Consider the following 24144-nt stretch of genomic DNA (forward strand, 5'->3'; position numbering starts at 1 on the left):
CTTTGTGGATATTGGACTTTACTTATTAATTGCCAGCCCTTATTCGCTAAAAATAATTATGTACAGTCGCATTAAATCTACAAATGCGGACAAAAGTGGGAATAAGTCAGTGTTTTGCAGGGCTCAATTAAGGCTCAAGTCTTTTCCATGTTATCATGCCCAAACTTGTGTGTGATGTGTTGAACCAGCAGTACATATCCATAAAGTGTAACACTTTTTCTGAATCGCAATCCAGACAACAGAAACATTTGCACACTGACACTTAATTCTGTGCGTGAGGCTGTGGATCGCATCACCAACGCATTTGTGCGCCTGGAATGACCCAAACGCAAGAAAATGTATAATGAAAGACGTCTTTACATGTAGGAGGTATATTATAGTAATATATTTCCTAAATTAAAAGAATGAACAACATAAAAAAAAATTCCAGCAGACACCAAAATTTTAATCAGCCCCATAAGTCATCCAGCAGCTATAAAAAAATGTAAGCACATTGCTGAATAAAGAATATGTCTAATATTTAATTTATTTCTGACCATCAAAAATGTTGACACACACACACTTGACACAGAGGATTCTTGTCTGTCCATCATCTGTTTGTGCAGCACAAGCACTGATCCTGCAGCCGTGTGTGGAACTGTCAGTTTGCACGTACTTTTCATATGTGCTAAATAAAACGCAAAATAGTGCTTGCAAAACGGTGATGAGTGTTGATAAATCACATTGTGTGTGCTGAATAATTATATTTGTATTTCCCCTCCCAGTATTGTGGGCGCTTTGATGATCAGCATATATTTTGCCTATTAATAAAGACAGAGACGCAAAATGGATTGCACACCATATTCTGCTCACTTAACAGACGCAATCCTACTTTGCACATGTTTAGTAAATCAGCTTTGCATGTGCTATAGAGAATAATTTATGCAACATTTACACGAAAGTAAGGCTGAAACGACGCGTCGACATAGTCGACGTCATCGGTTACGTAAATATGTCGACGCCGTTTTTGTGCGTCGATGCGTCGCATATTTACGTCACACTACCGTCATGGCGGAGCGCAAAGCAGACGATGCGAGCGGTGCGAGCGAGGGGAAAAAAGCACGCCAAAAGTCGTCAAAAGTGTGGGAGTATTTCAATAAACGGCCTAATAATGTTGTAGCAGCGAACAGCTGTCTCGTCAGCTGAAGCGCGAGCTCGCAACCGTGGCTGCTGAGCAACCAGCCAAACCCCACTTAATAAAATTATATTTTATCTTAGAGCACATCCGCATCCCTATTCACCTAGGCAACCCCAGGAAATGTATATAATTCGGCATTATTTTGGCCAGTCGGCTTATATGATCAGAACCGATCAGTTTACGTTCACGCGCAGGTATAACGCGGCGCGCTCCCGTCTCATCTGCTGGTGCGCGAGCCCGGTAATTAGACCGCTGTGTCAAATCAAGGAGTACAAAAGACGCCAGCGCAGAGTGGAAAAAGGTTTAGTTCGTTACAGAAAACCCAGAGTTGTGCCAAAAGTGTACCAAAACCAATAGCTGAACGGACAGCCGGTAAGATTGCACTTTAGTTGTCTTTGTGGGTGTGGCGCACCTGTTGCGCTGGTGAGATGGGAGGTACGGGGGGGGTTGTGTGCATGTAGCGTGCTTAGTCTGGAGGCTAAATACACACAGTGTTTTGTGTAACTGTTGTTTAGTAAGGAAGTGTTGATATTCTTTGCTTAGATTGATAAATGTTGGAGCAGTTTGCTTCATCAGGAGGGTAAAGTCGCTCAACTTAAAGTGTTGGATTTAAGTGTGTTGGATCATTGGCTGCTGGTGAGGGCATAGAAAAAGGGGCATTTTTCTACCAGTAGACGGCGTTTAAGATTGAGTGTTTCACTGCTAATTTAATAATATATTTATATTGAATATGGATTTTAAATATGTATCTAAATAGGTGGTTAATTGGTTAGGTATTTATGTATTTGCATATTGGGTTTTCTGCTGCATGTATCTATTGTGTTTCTGGGTTTAAATGTATTTTATATGTATCTTGGTGCATTTATGTTGAGACAATTTATTTAAAATCTGTTTTAACTTAAAGGGAAAAGATGTGTCCATTTTCTTGCACTTGTTTAATGGTTAAGAGTTTGATTGCCTAATTAATAATTGTAAATTATGGGATTGATAATTGATTGATTTTTTACAGCATGTTAATCTTGTGGTGTTTTGTCCTTAAAGGTTTTTCACCTACTAAAGAAGCTAAAGGCTACTAAAGAAGCTAAAGGCTACTAAAGGCTACTAAAGACAGCTAATGACAGCTAAAGAAACTAAAGTCTACTAACACTGCTAAAGACTGCTAAAAAGACTAAAGAAGAAAAAAGAAGCTGTTTCTTCGTTGGAAAAACTGTTGCAAACTAAAGGAAAATAAAAATAAAAAGTAACTACGGTCTGGTCTTTTGAGTGAAATCCAGAAGCCACATTTAGCATTGGTACATCCCTTCAAGTGTGGGATAAGCACAGCGAAAAAAGCAAAACACTTGACAGTTGTTGTATGCACACTGTGTCGAGCGGAAATGGCCTATCATAGCAGCACAACGGCTATGAACGAACATTTGAAAAGAAAACACCCGACAGCGTTCTTGCCATCACCATCAACTAGTCAATCGTCCGCGTGAGTATACGTTGTCATCATTACACAAAAACATGAATGTGTCATTTGTATCTGCGTTGTAAATTCATAAACTAAAACACCGTTTTGCTCTGAGAGGCGCGTTTGGCGTGCCTGTTCAGTGTTTACAAAGACGCTAATGTTAATTAGTTGTGCAAATACCTTTTACAACATTAACAGTTACATATACTATGTACAAACGAACAATTAACTTTCACTTTAATCATACTATCATTGTTGTGTTTTTAAGCAAAATAAGCAATACTTTTACTTTTGTTGAAATGTTTACACTGTTACAGAATATTTCGTTTTGCACTTTTTTGTATTGGATGTTTATCTTTATTTTTGTACATTTTAAAGCAAAATAAGCAATACTTTTACTTTTGAAATGCTTATACTATTGCAGAATATTAAGATTTGCACTGGATGTTTACTTTTATATTTGCACATTAAAAAGCAAATAAGCTACTTTTAATTTTGTTAAATGTTAAAAGTTCTAAATGTTTACATTGTTACAGAATATTTTGTCATGTTGTTGTCAATGTTGACTGAGTGGCCATACTTTTTTTTTTTGTAAATAAGTCATGCCTTTTGAAAAAACTGGCCTAAATTTATTTTTTCATCTTCATTTTAAATAAAAAAATAATCGGTAAAAGGAAAAATAATCTATAGATTAATCGAAAAAAATAATCTATAGATTAACCGATTAATCGAAAAAATAATCTATAGATTAATCGATAGAAAAATAATCGTTAGCTGCAGCCTTACACGAAAGCATATCCACTATAAATAATCTAGCCCAGTGGTTCTCAAACTTTTTTTTTCGCCAAGTACCAGCTCAGAAAAAACTTGTCTCTCTAATGCTACCATCATGACAACAATTTAAAAACCGTAACTGTTAGGCCTAAGTGTTCATTTAGAACAAGACAGAGGTTGTCTGTAACAAGTATATTTAATATTTTGACTACTGTAATATTACACACTATGTGAATAGTAACACTGTGTATGAATGAAGGTAAATAAAACACTGTACTTGAATCAAGTGATTCTTTGGCATACCACAAGATAGAGCCTGTGTACCACAAGTTTGATAATCACTGATCTACACAAGTAAAGTGTTTTAAATGTAGATTGAAATCATCATAGCTCTGTTTTTTGGTAAGAATAGTTTTTGCATCTTTTTAATTAAATGTTTTGCATTATTTGCACACGTTTTGACGCTGACAATAAAGTTAACTGCATGAAAATCATTTAAAATATGAAGAAGCTATGATTTGTTTTTGTTTTGCATGCATTGCATTCAGGTTACATTTACTTAAGTAACCTTTTGGAAAAATGGTACTTGTCAGAGTAGTTTTAATGCAATATACTTTTACTTGAGTATTTTTGTGATGAAGAAATGCTACTTTTACTCTGTTACATTGAGTTTCAGTCCGATCGTTACATTTATGTACAGTATATCACAATTATTTATAATCTATTAATTAAGGCTTGCAAAGACGTAGTCAGCGAGCCACTGTCACATGACTCTGTTTCATTAATCCCATGTACGTTTTATACAAGAGGATCCCCTGCTGGCCTCCCTATGGACTGGACTCTCACATTATTTACTGTATCCACCCGGCACACATCTGCGGTCCTTTCCAAGGTTTCTCGTTATCCCATTGGGTTGAGTTTTTTCTTGACCAGATGTGGGATCAGAGCCGAGGATGTCGTGGTGGTTTGTGCAGCCCTTTGAGGCATTTGTGATTAAGGGCTATCAAAATAAACTTTGATTGATTTAGTGATGTTTGATTCCATTTCACCAATCAAACAGATCCTGGCAGTCACATGACTCTGTTTGACCATTCCAACTTAAACACAAGTGACGAGGCGAATAACAAGCCGGTGGTTAGGGACTGTTTAGTACGCCAAACAAGCACAAGGTACAAATAGATATAGAAGCTGAATTAGGTCAGTATTTTTAAGTATATGGTAAAATAGAAACGTACTTGTTTAATAACTGTGAGATTGTTCCCAAAAAAGACAATTTAATTATGTGACATGACACCAGTACATATATACCTACTGTTTGAGACAACTGGTAAGCAGAAACATTCTAAAACAGTTAACTAAAAAAGCGATCTTTGTATGTCTATGATGATCCTAATAACCACAAGTATCATTTAAACACATTAAAACATTACCAATAACATCAAATAGCAATGGAAAGTACTTAGCATTCTCTTCTTCTACCCAATTTACATTACCACACAACTAACAAGCTGAAATTACTACAATCGCCCCCTAGTGTACAAAAGCCACACTGCACATCACCAACATTCACATTGGAGATAAGAGCATGAAAACTAGAACTTCACATGTGGGTGAGTAAATAAAAGAAACTGAATTATTTGACAAATCAGACTAATTTAGTACATAGAAACTTATTGACTAAAAAGTTACATGACGTCAGACGAGGCAGCAAAAAATCTTCCATTATTACTTTCAAACTAGTAACATGATTCCACTTCCAAGTAGAGAAAACATCTTTTTCACGCAACAACGGTACTCTTACTTGAGAAAATGTTTTGGGTACTCTACCTACCTCTGCTTGCATTTAATGGGACCGTTTTCCTAAACAAGATGGCCACCAAATAGACACGTCACGATGGGCTGCTACAGTGCTTGCGCTTATAAGTTTAGACAGCTTCTTTTTTTTCTTTTTTCAGTTGTGTGCATAGAGTCAATGTCAAAGATGTCATTAAAAGTTTGTCTTAGCAGAGAGTTCAAATGCAGATGCCACGATGAGGAATGATTTCACTCCATCAACTCAACTTTCCCATTTTTTTCACGCTTCTTGCTGTGACAAGATCTAGCAATTCTACTGATATGAAAATTATTACGAGAGCAAGTATTCCATACTTTTACATGATTCCCTATCAAAAGAAACGTGTCTAACATATACTGAACACATTCACCAAAATTCACAAGTCTTTTCAAGTCATTAGACTAAAGTCCAAGTCGAGTCTTGGATGATATTGTCAAGTCAACAGGAATGTGTGCCTTAATAAATTTAAAGTACCACTGATAGTCACACACACACTAGGTTTGGTGAAATTACTCTCTGCATTTGACCCATCCCCTTGTTCCACCCCCTGGGAGGTGATGGGAGCAGTGACCAGCAGAATCGGCAATCGAGAATCATTTTGGTGATTTAACCCCCAATTCCAACCCTTGATGCTGAGTGAGGGAGGCAATGGGTCCCATTTTTATAGTCTTTGGTATGACTCGGCCAGGGTTTGAACTCACGACCTACCGATCTCAGGGAGGACACTAACCACAAGGGCACTGTATATTTGCACTCAACTGATTTGTTCTAATTATATCAACTTAATCTTGACTCAAGAGTAAAACATACACAAAACTCCACGGGAGATACAAACACATTCAAAAAATGTTGTCTTTGGAATGGACAATAGCTTACCCCCAAAAATGATCCTATCTGTCTATTTTCTATAAGACCTGCATTGAACAAGGAGATGGAATTGGGCGCACACATGTGTTCTAGTGTAATGGGACAGCACAAGGTGTTTCTGTTGAGTGTGTCCCATTATGTGTGACACATAACCATGTTAGACTGGCTGCCTAAATGCTTGTTTGTGTGAGATGCGTTGCCTGTGCAATACAACTCCAGGATGTGGCAACAATAGAAGTATAGACACATGGAGAAAATAATTGGGGCATGTGGCTGTTACACAGAGAGAAAGGACATTTAAAAGCAAAAATAGTTTCCACTCGTTTCTGATATCCTTATACAACATGCTAGTAATATGTGTCTGTGGGGACTTTTGTCCATTCAAGCAGAGCATTGGTGATGTCAAAGGTCACCGATCTTGCGCGATAGAGCCTGACTCTGAATTTATTTCATTTGAAAGTATTGAATGTAGCTGTTCAGGCCAGTCAAGTCACGTTTCTACACTATTTTTAACTTATGGGGCGACGTGGCTCAGATGGTAGAGTGGCTGTGCAGCAACTTGAAGGTTCCTTGTCAGATTCCAGCTTCCAGCAGTTGTGTCCTTGGGCAAGATCTCACCCACCATGCTCCCAATGCTGGTGTATGAATGCGAATACATGTTTGATGGTGGTCAAACGGGCCGTGGTAGGGCTGCGGGGTTATATGATCGTGATCGATGATCAAGATAAATTTCAGTTCGATTACGGTGATCAGCTGTAAGCATATATTATTAGCCTGATCAAACATTGCAAAAATGTCTGTGTTGGTTACAAGGTACGCAGAGGTAAGCAGAATCATAAATATGAACCCAATAGCCGAACTTGATGCTAAACGCACAGGTAAGGCCATCAAATATGAACCCAATAGCCGAACTTGATGCTAAACGCACAGGTAAGGCCATCAAAATAAATCCCAGCCATAATTTGGAGTTATCTAGCGGCCCGAGTATTTATGGGTCTCTGGAATCTTGGGCAGAATCAAGCCAACACTCTAGTCGGCAGCCCTGCAACCTTCTCGGGCCATATCTGTTCCTTCCTTGACGACACGGCCACCTGAAACTACGAAACTTACTTCAAAATACACAGCCGAACGGTTCCCAAACAACTTCTATGCGTTTGGTGATATGTTTCTTCTGCAAATATGACTACTTGTCGTCCAAAAGCTGTGTGAAAAAACACTGTGCTACTGCTAATGCTAAGTGCTAATGCTATAGCTATTTGTGAGCACGATCACAGATGCTGGTCCAAACATATTCATCAGGAAGTTCATGATAACTTAAGCTTCTAATACTATAGTGGATCATCAGTGTTGAAATAATGACTGACGCCTTAATGTGTGTGCTTTCTTTTACTTGAAACTCAAAGCATTTATAGTTATTGTTATAGTTTAAGTTTATTTTGAGCATGCATACAATCACAAAATTACATGTCACATGTTTCCAGTTTTTACATGTCCAAAAACTAAAGAAGTAGGAAGAAGCAGAACTTATTTAATCATACCCCTTTTACTTTACACATTTGTTCACTTCCTGTTCCCAGTTTGTAACACAATTTAAATCTAGAAAAAATAAATATTAAAGTTCTTGTCAATAAATATTTAAGTAAATTGTGATTCACATAAGATGAAGAGGATTATCCCATTTTCAATATGGTTCAAAATAGGATTCTTCTTCTTTGTACTTTATAAACCCTGTCCAACCCAAACCGTTTCTTAAACTAGATCCAGTCAGTACATTGTTTGATTTCTTCGCTTATTGGTTGCCTATGATTTATTGGTACATAATGTTACCGTGCTTTTTCTTTCTTCAATTAATTTAATTTGCTTTGTAGTTTACTCAGTATGTTGATAAAATGTACAACTAACCCCTTTGGTTTTTCGTACAGATGCTTTAGAACTGGCAGGTTAAAAACACTATGAAAAATTGTGATATTAATCGAGATCGGATGATATGGAAAAATAATTGTGACAATTTTTTTCCCATATTGCCCAGCGGTAGACCGTAGGCGCAATCTGGCAACCACGCTTCCGTCAGTCTGGGTCTACAAATGTAGTTTACCACCAGTGTTGGGTTAGTTACTGAAAACCAGTAACTAGTTACAGTTACTAGTTACTTTATTTCAAAAGTAACTCAGTTACTAACTCAGTTACTTACACCAAAAAGTAATGCGTTACTGTGAAAAGTAACTATTTAGTTACTTCTTTTTTTCTTCTTTTTTTTTTTAAAGCTCCCATTAATGCCCTTTTTGCCTTCATTTCAGTACTGTTATTGCACTGGAGAATAATACAATCTGTTGATCAACTTGACATGCATTTTTATTTTCCTTTTAACATGATTAATGAAAAACAGTGCAACATAAAAAGGCATTCCTCCTTTCTTTAAACTTGGACCAATGACCATTAATAAAAAACAAGTTTAAGTGCAACATAAGAAGAAACATCATCTTCCTTGAAACATAGGTAGTGAAATAAAGCCTGACATCTGGAGTGATGCTGTTGTCTTCTACACTTGGAGCCATGGATTGTACAATCCTTGTTTGCAGTGGCAGGATCATTGACACAGATGGTGAAGTTTCAGTGCTCAGTAGAGATGGAACACTTTTGAGGGGTTTAAGCACCTGGAGGACCTCATCTGCCACTCTCACATCATCATCAGACAGGGTGACATTTGTCTTCAGGGTGTTGTGGGTCAATGCAGAGTATATAGCTGCCTGCTGCTCCAACATATCATAAATGGAGTTCCACCTCGTTGGGACATCATGTATGAGCAGGCAGCTTTAGCATTTCTTGCTTTGTCTTAAGCACATGAGCAGCTGTTGTGCTTGGGTGGAAGTAAGAAACCTTCCTGATCCTCCCAAGGAGGCGCTCCATCCTATTGACTGAGATTCCCTTCTGTGATGCCAAATTCACTACATGTGCAAAGCACCTATCTGTGGTCCCAGTCCTGCCTCATTCTCTGTAATTATTTGATTTTTGGCATTATCACGTGTGACTGGGATATCTTTATCTTCCATTCCTTCACTGCTTGTGTCAGTACCTGCGCAAGGTGACTCTCGTAGAGGGGGCATGTCTTCTCATCTCCCAGTCTGCTGTGATGAAGTGAGCGCTTATAGTTCCGCTGGACGTCCACCCGTCTGTCATGAGCGCAACAGCTGATGCTCGGGATAGTTCATCCACAACTTTTTTCTTCTCCTGCTCATAAAGATCTGGCACAATCTTATTGCTGAAGTGGGTGCGCGACGGGATGTCGTAACGTGGTTCAAGCACGTTCAGCATGTGTTTAAAACCCTCGTTTTGCACAACCGAGTCTGCACTTATAAACACACCGATTCAATGGCGGGGGCGTTCAAGCTCCTCCGTTACTCCGCTCGCCATTACCACGCTGTGTGTGGACTGAACGTGCCAACAACTTTTTTTTTTTCCACTTGTGTGCCTCCCCACACACACACACACACACACATAGACCGCGCCTCTTTTCTTCTTTCCGGCTTGTGACAGAGGAAGATTCAGAAGAACTTCACCGCAGCGCTTCTGTTTCTAGCCGATACTACATCAAAAGTAACGTAAAATAACGCAATAACGCATCATGTAGTAACGGTAACTAAATTACTGAATAAAAAAAAATAACGCGTTAGATTACTAGTTACCGCCAAAACTAACGGCGTTACAGTAACGCGTTACTTTGTAACGCGTTAGTCCCAACACTGCTTACCACGATCATTTGTGACTGTGGAGTGAAAACATTATCGGTTCTCAGTTCTCTGTGAAAAGTGCCATTTAAATCTAATCCATTATTCACTATTAACTTATGGAACCTGGAATCGCCCAAGCTATAATATTTTGTTTGGGTGTGGTTGCCCAGGCCTGAAAAGCGACCAAGTTAAGTCAAAGCTTTCCTCCCACAGCTTTAACCAGCTTTACATGGATCAGAAGTTGTTGCGCAACCTGGCCCGGCAGCAGGTGGACCCAGTTTAGGTCATGGGTGGAGTGAGACTAAGCATGAAAGGAGCAAGGGAAAGTCTCTATGATGTCTTTCTTTTCTTCAACTTAACGTCTTATTTAATCAATCAATCAATCAATGTTTATTTATATAGCCCTAAATCACAAGTGTCTCAAAGGGCTGCACAAGCCACAACGACATCCTCGGTATAGCCCACATAAGGGCAAGGAAAAACTCACCCCAGTGGGACGTCGATGTGAATGACTATGAGAAACCTTGGAGAGGACCGCATATGTGGGTAACCCCCCCCCCTCTAGGGAGACCGAATGCAATGGATGTCGAGTGGGTCTAACATAATATTGTGAGAGTCCAGTCCATAGTGGATCCAGCATAACAGTAAGAGTCCAGTCCACAGTGGGGTCAGCAGGAAACCATCCCGAGCGGAGACGGGTCAGCAGCGCAGAGATGTTCCCAACCAATATACAGGCGAGCGGTCCACCCCGGGTCCCGACCCCGGACAGCCAGCACCCCATCCATGGCCACCGGATCTGTGTGTCTTCCCCTCCACAAGGGATAGGGGGGAGCAGAGGAGAAAAGAAAAGAAACGGCAGATCAACTGGTCTAAAAAAGGGGGGCTATTCAAAGGCTAGAGTATACAAATGAGTTTTGAGATGGGACTTAAATGTTTCTACTGAGGTAGCATCTCTAACTGTTACCGGGAGGGCATTCCATAGTGCTGGAGCCCGAATAGAAAACGCTCTACAGCCCGCAGACTTTTTTTGGGCTCTGGGAATCACTAATAAGCCGGAGTTCTTTGAACGCAGATTTCTTGCCGGGACATATGGTACAATACAATCGGTAAGATAGGCTGGAGCTAGACCGTGTAGTATTTTATACGTAAGTAGTAAAACCTTAAAGTCGCATCTTAAGTGCACAGGAAGCCAGTGCAGGTGAGCCAGTATAGGCGTAATATGATCAAACTTTCTTGTTCTTGTCAAAAGTCTAGCAGCCGCATTTTGTACCAACTGTAATCTTTTAATGCTAGACATAGGGAGACCCGAAAATAATACGTTACAGTAATCGAGACGAGACGTAACGAACGCATGAATAATGATCTCAGCGTCGCTAGTGGACAAAATGGAACGAATTTTAGCGATATTACGGAGATGAAAGAAGGCCGTTTTAGTAACACTCTTAATGTGTGACTCAAAGGAGACAGTTGGGTCGAAGATAATACCCAGATTCTTTACTGAGTCGCTTTGTGTAATTGTTTGGTTGTCAAATGTTAAGGTGGTATTATCAAATAAATGTCGGTGTTTAGCAGGACCGATAATCAGCATTTCCGTTTTCTTAGTGTTGAGTTGCAAGAAGTTAGCGGACATCCATTGTTTAATGTCATTAAGACACGCCTCCAGCTGACTACAATCCGGCGTGTTGGTCAGCTTTAGGGGCATGTAGAGTTGGGTGTCATCAGCATAGCAATGAAAGCTAACACCGTATTTGCGTATGATGTCGCCTAGCGGCAGCATGTAAATACTAAAGAGTGCAGGGCCAAGAACCGAACCTTGGGGGACTCCGCACGTTACCTTAACATAGTCCGAGGTCACATTGTTATGGGAGACGCACTGCATCCTGTCAGTAAGATAAGAGTTAAACCACGACAAGGCTAAGTCTGACATACCAATACGTGTTTTGATACGCTCTAATAAAATATTATGATCGACGGTATCGAAAGCAGCGCTAAGATCAAGAAGCAGCAACATAGATGACGCATCAGAATCCATCGTTAGCAGTAGATCATTAGTCATTTTTGCGAGGGCTGTCTCCGTAGAGTGATTTGCCCTGAAACCGGATTGAAAAGGTTCACAGAGATTGTTAGACATTAAGTGTTCATTTAGCTGCTGTGCGACAATTTTTTCGAGGATTTTCGAGATAAACGGAAGGTGGGACACCGGCCGGTAGTTTACCATGAGGTCAGGATCGAGGTTAGGTCTTTTGAGCAAAGGATGAATAACCGCTTTTTTGAATGCTAGTGGAACAGTGCCAAAGGAAAGTGATAAGTTTATAATATTTAGCACTGATGGACCTAATAATACAAAAAGCTCCTTAATAAGTTTCCCAGGAAATGGGTCAAGTAAACATGTTGTTTGTTTTGTCCCATTGACACATCTTAACAATTCCTCTAATGTTATTTCATCAAAGAGAGAGAAACTATTTTGGAGGGCGGTATCCTTCGTAGATACAGTCGTATCTGTGTTAATAGAACCCAGTTGTAGCTGCGATGCATTGTCTTTAATCTCCTTTCTAATGAGTTCAATTTTCTTATTAAAGAAATTCATAAAATCATCTGCTGAGTGGGTGGAGCTACTGGGAGGAGTCCCTTGTTGGGTTAGCGATGCTACTGTACTAAACAAACATTTCGGATCATTTTTGTTGAGGTGGATGAGATTTGAGTAATATTTAGCTTTAGCTAGGGTAAGCATGTGTTTATAAGTTGTTAAACTATCACTCCATGCTTGATGGAAAACCTCAAGTTTAGTAGCGCGCCATTTGCGTTCCAGCTTTCTACATGATAATTTATGGGCTCTAGTTTTTTCTGTAAACCATGGGGTGCGCCTTTTAGGGGCTCTTTTAAGCTTTAGCGGTGCTATACTATCAATGGTGTCGCGCAGGGCGTCGTTAAAGTTGTTAGTGAGGTTATCAATAGAGCCGACATAATTTGGGAATGGTGTCATTACCGAAGGCAGTAGGCCAGCAAGAGTCATCGTTGTGGCAGCATTAATGTTGCGGCTGCTATAGTAGTTATTATTATTAGTTTGTTGACAATGAGTCAGAACTTAGAATTTTATAAGGTAATGATCGGACATTACTTTAGTATACGGGAGTATCGTAACTTTGGAGGTGGTGACACCCCTGACCAGCACTAGATCTATCGTATTTCCGTTGCGATGCGTAGGTTCATTTATTATTTGTGTAAGACCACAGCTATCAATTATAGTCTGGAGCGCCATGCACTGAGGGTCCGATGGGGTATTCATATGGATATTAAAGTCCCCCATTATGATTATATTGTCGGCGTGCGTCACTAAATCAGCAACGAACTCTGAAAATTAACTGATGAAGTCCGAATTGGGTGCAGGGGGGCGGTAGATAACAGCCAGGTGGAGAGGCAGCGGTGTGACAAACCTCATAGTAAGCATCTCAAACGAGTTATATTTATTATTTAGGTTCGGGGTAAGATTAAAGTTTTTATTGTGGATGAGTGCAACTCCCCCACCCCTTTTAATGGGACGGGCAATATGCGCTCCCGCATAGCCAGGAGGAGACGCCTCACCCAGCGCAAAGAAATCGTCTGGTTTGAGCCAGGTCTCGGCGAGACCAATAACGTCAAGATTATTGTCTCTAATGACCTCATTAACTAATAACGTTTTGGAAGATAATGATCTTATGTTTAAGAAGCCCATATTATAGGTAGTGGGCTGTTTTGAGGAGTTTTTGTTGAAATTATCCGTAGTAGCAATATTAATAATGTTGTGTTTATTATGTGTAGTGCAATTTAAATAATTTCGACCATATCTAGGAATTGATATGACGGGAATTTTCCGATTGTTTGCTTGATGTTGTGATAAACCGAACGCATCATAACTTGCCACCTCAGTAGAGTGCATGTCTACTTCTGACACAGAAAAAACATTTTTTGAGTTGTGTATTGTTCTAAAATAGTTGCTAAGTGTGCAGGTATTATCCAGCCTGGCGCTGGCTAGTTCTATTTTAACTAACTTCTCACCCGGACTAGCGCTTCTTTGAGGATTAGCCTTTCGCTTTGTTGTTAGCCCCGCTCGGCATCTTCCGCTCACACCGCTTACGTGTCTTCCGTTGACGGTCCTCGCTGGCACTTAACTCCGCTGCTTTAGAGGCCGCTGGATGTAGCCAGCGAAGAATCCCCATGCTAGCGAGGAGGTCGAAAGTACCCGCATCTTTCAGCCTATAACGGCCCGATCTATCCACATCCAGAATCGTCTGTCGGTCGTATCTGATCACGAAGTGTCCACGCTGTGAGCCAGCCATGAAATAGACAGAATTGATGGGTATTTTTGCCAAATCGCTCTACACTTCCAAGAGCGTCTGCAAGCCGCTGCCATCAGGGCGCCGCCATCTTGCCAAGTGTGATCAGCCCCACTCCCTCTAATTACAAGCACTTACACATACTCCGCAAACCTCATTAAGACACTCAGCCTCAAGTGATGTTGTGCTTGCTACTACCAACTTGTTTGCCTCTGCTCAACTCACCATCTTTGATTACATGCATAATTTGCCACTTAAAATAGCTTGGGGCGATGTGACCGATTTTGAAGGCTGACTCAACTTGTCTTTGTTCTTGTACGTTGGTGAAGAGGTGTTTGTTTACTATGTGCACATATGCTGTCACAAAAACTGTGATATGTGCATAGAACTGGAAAGAGGGCATGGAAATATCCATTTATTGTAACACCTTACATAAGTATATCATTACTTCACTGATGGTGCCAGTGTAAGCATGTTGTCAGATCTAGCTTATTACAGCGGGAACAAACTTCTATCTCCTCTCTGGCTCAAAGGGTTCAACTCACTTGTCCTTTGCCCTCTTTATCTACTGTACAGCTTTGGTCAGAGGGCATGCATTTTGATTGTATAGATAGCCAAATCATTGGAATGCCCTGGAAGGTACAATTGGATGCTCAAAGCATTCAATTGTACCTTACGTCACAATGCTATTAATACTGTTTTGTTACTAGCCAAGAACAGACCAGGTGCAAATCTGAAGTGTCACTTCTCAGTCCCCCACTTCACCAGTGCACCACACTATTCTTACTCTCTGATTCATTTGGTCGTCTTGGCTGCTTGTCCGCATGATTCAACAGTAATTCAGTTTACTGTACATAACACAGGACATGTCAAGTAATAGTTTACTTCTAGGCTACATTATCTAACAACATAATGTTAATTTGAATAATTAAACTTGCCAGAATGATTAAACATTATTTAATAGTAACCCTTCCTCAATTATTAATAGTAATTCTTGATCGTCTGCCCACTTTCTGTGGTAATGGCATGTTACTATTTTGTTATTGGGGGAAAAAAAGAATAAAAAAATTCGTAATATAAAATACACCTATTTAATAATGAAATACTAAATAGATGGGTACTTAATGACAGAAACATGGTATAATTAATATAGTAAACACTATGGTTCTCATTATTTGTCTCCTTTTTTCAGCTTGTCCCACTGTTTCTTAAAGTGTATTATGTTAATATATTTTAGTTGATATGCGTTTAAGCTTATGTTTTGTAAGCATACAAATGCAATAGGGTCATCTGCAAACTATAATAACATTAGTGTGGTCCTACAGATGACATTTATATATATATATAAAAAAACTTGTGACTTGCAAATGAGGCTTTATTTTTTTGCTGACAAAACAGGCTTCTTCTGCATTTATGTAGTTGCCTGGAAAGTGAGACGTTAAAAAGGTTACATGGTGTCAGACTGTGAAGGCGTATCATCGCATCATACAATTAAAAGATGTACAATTTAAGTATCACTTTCATTCTTTTATTTTTCCACCACCATTTTTTTCAGGGTCTTGGATAGGAGAACCTATCCCAGCTGACTTAGGGTGAAAGGCGGCTACAACCTCACCTGATCTCTTATTAAGAAAAGTCAATCAATCAACCAATGTTTATTTTTATTGCCCTAAATCACAAGTGTCTCAAAGGGCTGCACAAGCCACGTACCAAAGTTAGTATATTAAAACAATTATTTAACATTTTGACAAGGGACAATGTGACAGTTATACATATTATTTTGTGTAAATCGCTGTCTCTATACGGTGACTAAACATTTATATAAAAAATAAACTTGTGATTTGTGAATGATGACCAATTTTTGAGTTTCAAATGTGTCATCCTATTGTGTTACAGCTATACAAAAACATACAAATAGCCTTATATGGTATCTAAGGCTAAGCATGTGTGCAAGAGATGTCAGTCTGGTTTTTCTTGTCTGCCAGTATTTTTGTTGTTCTACTGGCTGCCACATGATACTCACTGACTGGCTAGGAGTTGATGTAGCTGCCCAGACTCCCAATCCTTCCAGTATGAAGCATTTTTATTATTTAGACTTCTGTATTGTAATATTAGTTGCTATTCATATATAGTTGTGTTGTTTTACTGGGTTGTTCATTTATTGAAAATACCAGTGGTCATTGGTGATAGATTGTTGTGGATTATTTCCATGGCTGAAGTACTTTTACTTCACAGAACTTCTATAAACACTCAAAACACTTCACGCTACCTCTGTTCCACCCACTCCAATCTCTTCCATATACCCAGAACTAAACTCAGGACCACGTGAGACCGCAGGGACTTTTGTGCCAATAATGCCCTTCCTGGCACCTTGAAGGCACCACAACCCACTGACGTTTCCTTTTAACAAATGTTTTGGTCCCACCATTTAGACACTTGTTTTAAAAACAAAAAACAAAAAAGTTTTCATTTTCCATACTCGTTTCTTGCCCCTTTTTTACCAAAATGAGATTTAATTTTTCTAACCTGAAGCCCTTCGAGGTCTCATGATGTAAAGGGCACTATAAATAGTCTTATTTATTATTATTATTATTATTATTATTTTGCCAAGGACTTTTACATTTAATACAAACTTCAACATAATATATTTTTCTAATTTTTGAGTCCAATTCTTAAGCTGTAATTACTTGCTATGTTTGTGTTTGTATCCATCCATCCATTTTCTACCGCTTTTCCCTCTCGGGATCGCGGGGGGTGCTATGGCCTATCTCAGCTGCATTCGGGCGGAAGGCAGTGTACACCCTGGACAAGTCGCCACCTCATCACAGACATTTAGAAACCTGTTTTAAAAAAATACAAAAACGTTTTCATTTTCCATACTTGTTTCTTGCCCCTTTTTACCAAAATTTGATTTTCTTTTTGTAACCGGAAACCCTTTGAGGTCTCATGATATAAAGGGCACTATAAATTATCTTAATTATTATTATTATTTTCCAAGGACTTTACATTTAATTAAACTTCAACATAATATATTTTTCTTAATTTTGAGTCCAATTCTTAAGCTGTAATTACTTGCTATGTTTGTGTTTGTATCCATCCATCCATTTTCTACCGCTTTTCCCTCTCGGGGTAGCGGGGGGTGCTGGAGCCTATCTCAGCTGCATTCGGGCGGAAGGCAGTGTACACCCTGGACAAGTCGCCACCCCATCACAGCCATTTAGACACCTGGTGTAAAAAAATACAAAAAAGTTTTCAATTTCCATACTCATTTCTTGCCCCTTTTTACCAAAATGAGATTTTCTTTCTGTAACCTGAAGCCCTTCGAGGTCTCATGATATAAAGGGCACTATAGATAATCTTAATTATTATTATTATTTTCCAAGGACTTTACATTTAATTAAACTTCAACATAATATAATTTTCTAATTTTGAGTCCAATTCTTAATTACTAGCTATGTTTGTGTTTGTATGAGCAACCTAATCGGCGCAGTAATACCAATTGGAAGGTTGTTCTAATTGTATTGTGTGGTTTAAATCTCTTGGCCGAGTCTGCACACATTGAGGCTATACGATGATGTCATCTTCCGGCGGGTGGGCGGGACCAGGACTGACAAGAGGGGCGGGACTTGGCTCTAAGGCCAATTGAGTTTCAGGTGAGCTTTAACTTTCACAACAAGCCGAAGGGAGCAGTCAGCTGATACTAACTGACAGCAGCGCATATAGAGGCTTGGAACAGACGACCCTTTGTCACCGTCAAAAAGATATACATGAACAAACAAAGACCGTCCCCTCGTTGGATAAAATGCACTGGGAGCAGCTCCTCCGTTTGGGCAACGGAAAGGTGAGCGTCTTCGCCGCGCGCACATTTTAGGCAACGCGTCACGACTGAATCTTAATCAAAGAAAGGGTCAGATTAACTTTAAAGTGTTAGTCCTCGTTCTACGACCTGTCAACATGGTACGACTTGTGCACGGTCTGGGAGACTTGACATCATCTCATTCATTATATTTGTTACTACTAGTTCTGTGTTGATAACCGTTTGGATGAGGGTGAACATAAAACCTTTAAAACCTTTAAAACCTTAGCAGCCTTTGCACAATATCCTTCCTGTGTGTTCTTCCCTGGGGTGATGGAGGAAATGAATCACTCCATATTGTCAGGTTCATTTTCCTCCCACAGTGGCTGTGTAGTCAAACGCAGCATAGACACCAATTTATACAAATATCAGATAAAACCACACTAAATGTTATGTATACCTGTCAGATTGTCCCTTGACAAAATATTATATGAATTAGTGCTATCAAAGGATTTTTTAAATCAGATGAATCACACTTAAATTGGGATTATTTATTATTAATCACAGCCTATTACTTTTAGATTAGATTATATTAGTTTATTTCAAAAAGGACAATGCAATTTCATAAAACACATGACTACACATGCTTAAAAAAGTCAGAATTAGCTAGAAGGCTAGTTTTCATCTGTAGTTCCCCTGGCCATGATGAAAAAAAAAAAAAGGCAGTAAAATTACAATTTAAAAGAAAGAGAGCGAAAAAGAAAAAAAGGTTGATGTATATTCTTTGGTTGGTCTGATAAATGTTGTCGCAGTTTGCTTCATCAGGAGGGTGAAGTCGCCCAATTGGAAGTGTTGGATTTAACTCTGCTGGATCAGTGGCTGCTCGTAAGGGCATAGGATAAACGGGGCATTTTTCTACCAGTAGACAGCGGTTAAGATTGAGTGTTTCACTGCTAAATTAATAATACATTTATACTGGATATGGGTTTTAAATGTGTATCTAAAACAGGGGAAATAGGATGTTAATTGGTTAGGAATTAATATATTTGAGTATTGGGTTTTCTACTGCATTAATCTATTGTGTTTCTGGGGTCAAATGTATTTTATATATATCTTGGTGCATTTACATTGAGACAATTTATATAAAATCTGTTTTAACTTAAAGGGAAAAAATAGTAAATTGTCTTGCACTTGTTTAATGGTTAAGGGTTTGATAGCCTAATTAATAATTGTACATTATTATGGGATTGATAATTGGTTGATTTTTTTACAACATGTTAATTGTGAGTTCAAACCCTGGCCGAGTCATACCAAAGACTATAAAAAATGGGACCCAAAACCTCCCTGCTTGGCACTCAGCATCAAGGGTTGGAATTGGGGGTTAAATCACCAAAAATGATTCCCGGGCGCGGCCACCGCTGTTGCTGCTCACTGCTCCCCTCACCTCCCACGGGGTGATCAAGGGTGATGAGTCAAATGCAGAAAATAATTTCACCACACCTAGTGTGTGTGTGACAATCTTGGGTACTTTAACTTAACTTTTTAACTTGTGGTGTTTTGTCTTCAAGGTTTTTCACCTAAAAAAGACAGCTAAAAAAGGTAAAAAAGCTAAACAAGTCTGGAAAAAGACTAAAAAGAAAAAAGAAACTGTTTCTTCCTTTGGATAAACTGTTGCAAACGAAAGGAAAAATTATAGGAAATAAATACCAACGTTCTGGTCTTTTGAGTGAAATCCAGAATCCACATTCAGCATTGGTACACCCCTTTCAAGTGTGGGATAAGCACATAATACATATACAATATGTTAAAAAATAAAATACAACATAACATGTATCTTAGCATCAAAACAGGCTCATATTTTAGTGCTAGCAGCTATAGGCGTTGATAAGCCACATTTTAAATTTTTTTGTGAAGGCCTTGTAAGTTGTGACCAATTTAACTTCCTCGGGTACGGAGTTCCACACATTTGTGCTCCTTACTGACCAGGCCGACTTACTGAAAGTGCCCCTGCGCAGAGGAATATAACAGTCACCTCTTACAGAGCCTCGAGTGACACGCTCACGGCTGTTTCTTTGACTGATGAACTCTGCCAGAGGATCTGGAGCCAATTCATACAGTACTTTATAGGTCAGTTTTAAGTCTGCAAATGTGTGAAGACTGTCCTAGTTTAAAATACTGTATTTTTTAAATGGCACAGTGATGATAGTGCCTAGGTTTTTTTATCCATAACCTTAATTGCTTGTTTGTACAAGATTTCCAATGGTTGTTTTTTTTAACTCTGACCAGCCTGAGACCAGCTGGTAAGGCAATAGTTGAAGTGGCTGAAAATCATTGAATGCAAATACGATTTTGCAGCTTCAGTTGACATTTCATTTCGAATTGCACGCAAATTTGCGAGATTAAAAATGATTATTTTACACAATTTGCCAATATGGGCTTTAAAAGAAAGCTCTGAATCTATTATTAACCCAAGATATTTATATTGGCTGACAATTTGTATTCTTTCTCCATTAATACGTCTATCGGGGTCAGATGATACTTTTTTTGTTTTAGTTACATACATGCCTACAGTTTTAGAAAGGTTTAGCTGCAGGCAGTACTCCTGCAGTCAAGTTGTAACATAGGACATTGTTTTAGTGAGTTTAGCAACAACAATGTCTTTGGTGTGACCATGAAGGAAGAAAACCGTGTCGTCTGCATACATTAAGCATTCAGCTTCAGGACAAAACGTTGGGCAAATCATTAATATAGAGGCTAAATAAAAGGGGGCCTAATATTGACCCTTGAGAGACTCCGGAGGTTAGCCTATGAGAGTCAGATCTGCTGTTAACTGATACAGATTGTGTTCAATCATGCAGATACGATTCAATCCAGCTCACAGCATCTTGCTTGCATAATTTAAGTTAACTTACAAAAGAGCCCAATATTTGAACACAAATGCAATTTATTGTCAGAATGTCATACCAAATCACCTTTAAAGTGTTTACTTGAATGCATTTCATTTATGTGTTCAAAATTTGCTAACAGTTGTATCTAAAGTCCAGTCATGGTGTATTTTGATGTGACATTTGCCAGAAAGCACTCATCTCTGTTTGCACTCACGTATGCAATGATCTGATCACTGAACACCCTGCGTCGTCTTTCAGATAAAGGAGCATGCTAGGTCAAAATAAATTGCGTGATTAATCTGTGTAATATCCATGATTAATGCAATATTTATTTACATTACGGTAGTTATGGTGTTAAATGAGACAGCCCTAAACAATATCGTATTGACTTTTCTCGATATGAGATCCGTCCAGGGTGGCCCGAGGAACATTTTGAGGCCCTTTACTTAACTTCACTGTTTATTGTACTGTAATTTCAGGCTGCGCACCCTGAGCGGTTGATAGTTGAATATATTACGGCAATCTTGAATCCCACTAGATATAACTACAATAACGGTGCAGACACTAAGAATACAACATAACAAACACAAAGAGCAAGTTACCTTTAGCAAGCTGAAGTTTTTCCTAGGGAACTTAGCAGTGTCAAAATCGAACATTTTTACATTCAATTTTACAATTATAATGACTTAAGGACGACCACAGGTCACTACAGCTGCTGGTAAAAGTAATTAACAAATTTAGTCATGTAAATGCTTATAGCGGCCCAGTCTCACCCAGACATTAGCTCCAGTGGCTCCCAGGTAAATTGAGTTTGAGACCTCTGGTCTAGGGTGTACTCTGCCTCTCTCTCCCTAAGTCAGCTGGGATAGGCTCACCCATTCGTGACCCTGAAAAGGATATCTGGTAAAAATGTAAGCGATGTTTAAATTGTCATCTTTACATTCTATGATGTGATGATACGCCTTCACAATCTGACACCAAGTAGCCTTTTCGACGTTTCGCTTTCCTGACAAGTACATAATGCAGAAGAAGCCTGTTTTCAATTAGTCTGCAAAAAACATCACTATGCCACTCATAGTTTCTATTATTCCTGTTAAAGTTCTCCTTTGCTCCACTAACACTTGACCAACATCCTCATTTCCTGTCTTTGCACCACAGACTGAGCGGCTGGAGGTTAGCGGGCTGGTCCAAACTCCTCTCACAGCGGACACGCCATACCCGTCGGCTGAGGATGCGACTGTGGATCCTCTGCGCACCAAGCAGGCGATTGCCCAGCTGCAGCAAAAGATCCTCAAGCTGACAGAACAAATTAAGATCGAGCAGACAGCACGGGACGACAATGTTGCTGAGTACCTCAAACTGGCCAACAATGCGGACAAACAGCAGAGCACACGCATTAAGCAGGTATGATAATGTCCAAATCATTTAAATTGAACTTAAACTTACCAATGTCATATAGTGTGTTGGTTCACTTACATCAGGGATATTCAACAAAATGGTTTTGGGGGCCACATTTGCAGAAAGCTAAGGGGCCAGAGGGCAGGACTTCTATCTTCACTATTATTCTAATTCTAATAACAACAGCAAGGTATAACATGTAGTGCAACATTTATATCACATAGTGGAGGGGAACTTTTCCCTGATTCAATAAACACGTAAAAAACAGTGATACTGTTACGGTAAATCAAATGTTAGTGCAATCACAATATAGTAACACTCGAAATAGTGCAGAGCAATAACAATATATCAATAACTCAACGTTGCTCAAACGTTAATGTCACACTACACAACACACAAAATAAACATGTAAAGCTCACTTTATGAAGTTATTCCTCATCCACGAATCCCTCGAGTTCTTCTTCTTCAGTGTCCGAATTAAACAGTTGGGCGAATACGGCATCCAACATGGATGCCGTATTCGTCGAAGTCGTCATTAATGGAGTCAGTGTCGCTGCTGCTCTATTCCCGTGTTCTACTGCGTGACTGATCGTCTTAAGTTTAAACTCTGCGTCGTAAGCGTGTCTCTTAATAGGAGCCATTTTGGGGTCTTTACATAAACAAACAAATGGAAATGAAACGGCACGCCTCGCGCAGTCATATATCCCAGCATGCACAGGATGCTTCTTCTTCTTCTACGGGGGAAAATGAAGTCGGCGGCTGCTTACCGTAGTTGCGATTGATTGATTGATTGAAACTTTTACCTGTTGGAGGCTTAATATTGGTCCATATATAAGGCGCACTGTCAGCTTTTGACAAAATTTGAGGTTTTTAGGTGCGCCTTGTAGTGTGGAAAATACGGTAATCAACTTTTATATTTTCTGCCTTGATGAAAACCTGTTTTGTGGTGTTCAGGTGTTTGAGAAGAAGAACCAGAAGTCTGCACAGACCATCCAGCAGCTCCAAAGAAAACTGGAGCACTACCATCGTAAGCTACGGGAAGTTGAGCACAACGGTATCCCACGGCAACCCAAGGATGTTCTTCGGGACATGCAACAAGGCTTGAAGGATGTCGGCGCCAAAGTTACAGGCTTCAGCGAGGGTGTAGTGGACAGCGTCAAGGGGGGGTTGTCCAGCTTCTCCCACGCCACGCACTCGGCCGCTGGGGCTGTTGTCTCCAAACCACGGGAGATTGCCTCGCTGATTCGAAACAAGTTTGGCAGCGCCGACAACATCCCTTCTCTGAAAGACTCGTTGGACGATCCTTCGGGGGAGGAATGCGTGGCAGGGTTGGTAGGTGGTCGTTCACTGGGCAGTGCCGGCCATCACCTCCAGTCCAGTCCAAAGTACGGCAGTGAAGACGACTGCTCTAGTGCCACGTCTGGCTCAGCAGGGGCCAACAGCACTACAGGGGCCCCTGGAGGGCCCCCCAGCTCTAAGGGTAACACACTGGAGAGGGCTCAGAGCTCAAGCCTGGACATGCTGCTACAGGAGGTGCAGGACCTAAGGGACAGCCAGGCACGGCTCGAGGAGAACCTCGATTGCTTGAAGAATCAGTATCAGGGAGACTACACAGTCGTGATGCAGGCGCTACAGGAGGAACGCTTCAGGTAAGGAACTTTGAGTGTGTCAAACTAGCGCAACACAACAACCTCCAAACTTTGCAAGATAATGGGCCACACTTTCGCTGATAAATCATAGATATCTAAAGATTTATCATCACAGGCAACGTTGAGCCCACATGTGTTGAGTAGGACTTGTTTATCATTGCTTGCATAAGTAGATAAAAGCAAAACCTTGACCTTCATCTCATCTCCTTCCTGCTTCTCTGTACTCCCTTTATAAAGCTGATTGTTACAAGCTTGTAGAAATATGAT

General features: G+C 39.8%; 1 protein-coding gene across 5 annotated transcripts in view; it reads left to right on the plus strand.

The window, feature by feature from the left end:
* tmcc1a (transmembrane and coiled-coil domain family 1a) overlaps nucleotides 1-24144 on the plus strand; it is a 152938-nt gene that overhangs the window by 119765 nt on the left and 9029 nt on the right. For 4 of the 5 annotated variants that reach the window (XM_072913509.1, XM_061982085.1, XM_061982109.2 and 1 more), the window contains 2 exons: nucleotides 21989-22234; nucleotides 23183-23877. In XM_072913509.1, the coding sequence (XP_072769610.1) occupies nucleotides 21989-22234; nucleotides 23183-23877 (941 nt within the window). Of the gene's footprint in view, nucleotides 1-17793; nucleotides 17988-21988; nucleotides 22235-23182; nucleotides 23878-24144 lie in introns of those variants that run through there. The other variant, XM_061982101.1, reaches the window with a different exon arrangement.

The sequence above is a fragment of the Nerophis lumbriciformis genome, linkage group LG01, assembly GCF_033978685.3.
Source record: "Nerophis lumbriciformis linkage group LG01, RoL_Nlum_v2.1, whole genome shotgun sequence".
In the NCBI taxonomy this organism is placed as follows: Eukaryota; Metazoa; Chordata; class Actinopteri; order Syngnathiformes; family Syngnathidae; genus Nerophis; species Nerophis lumbriciformis.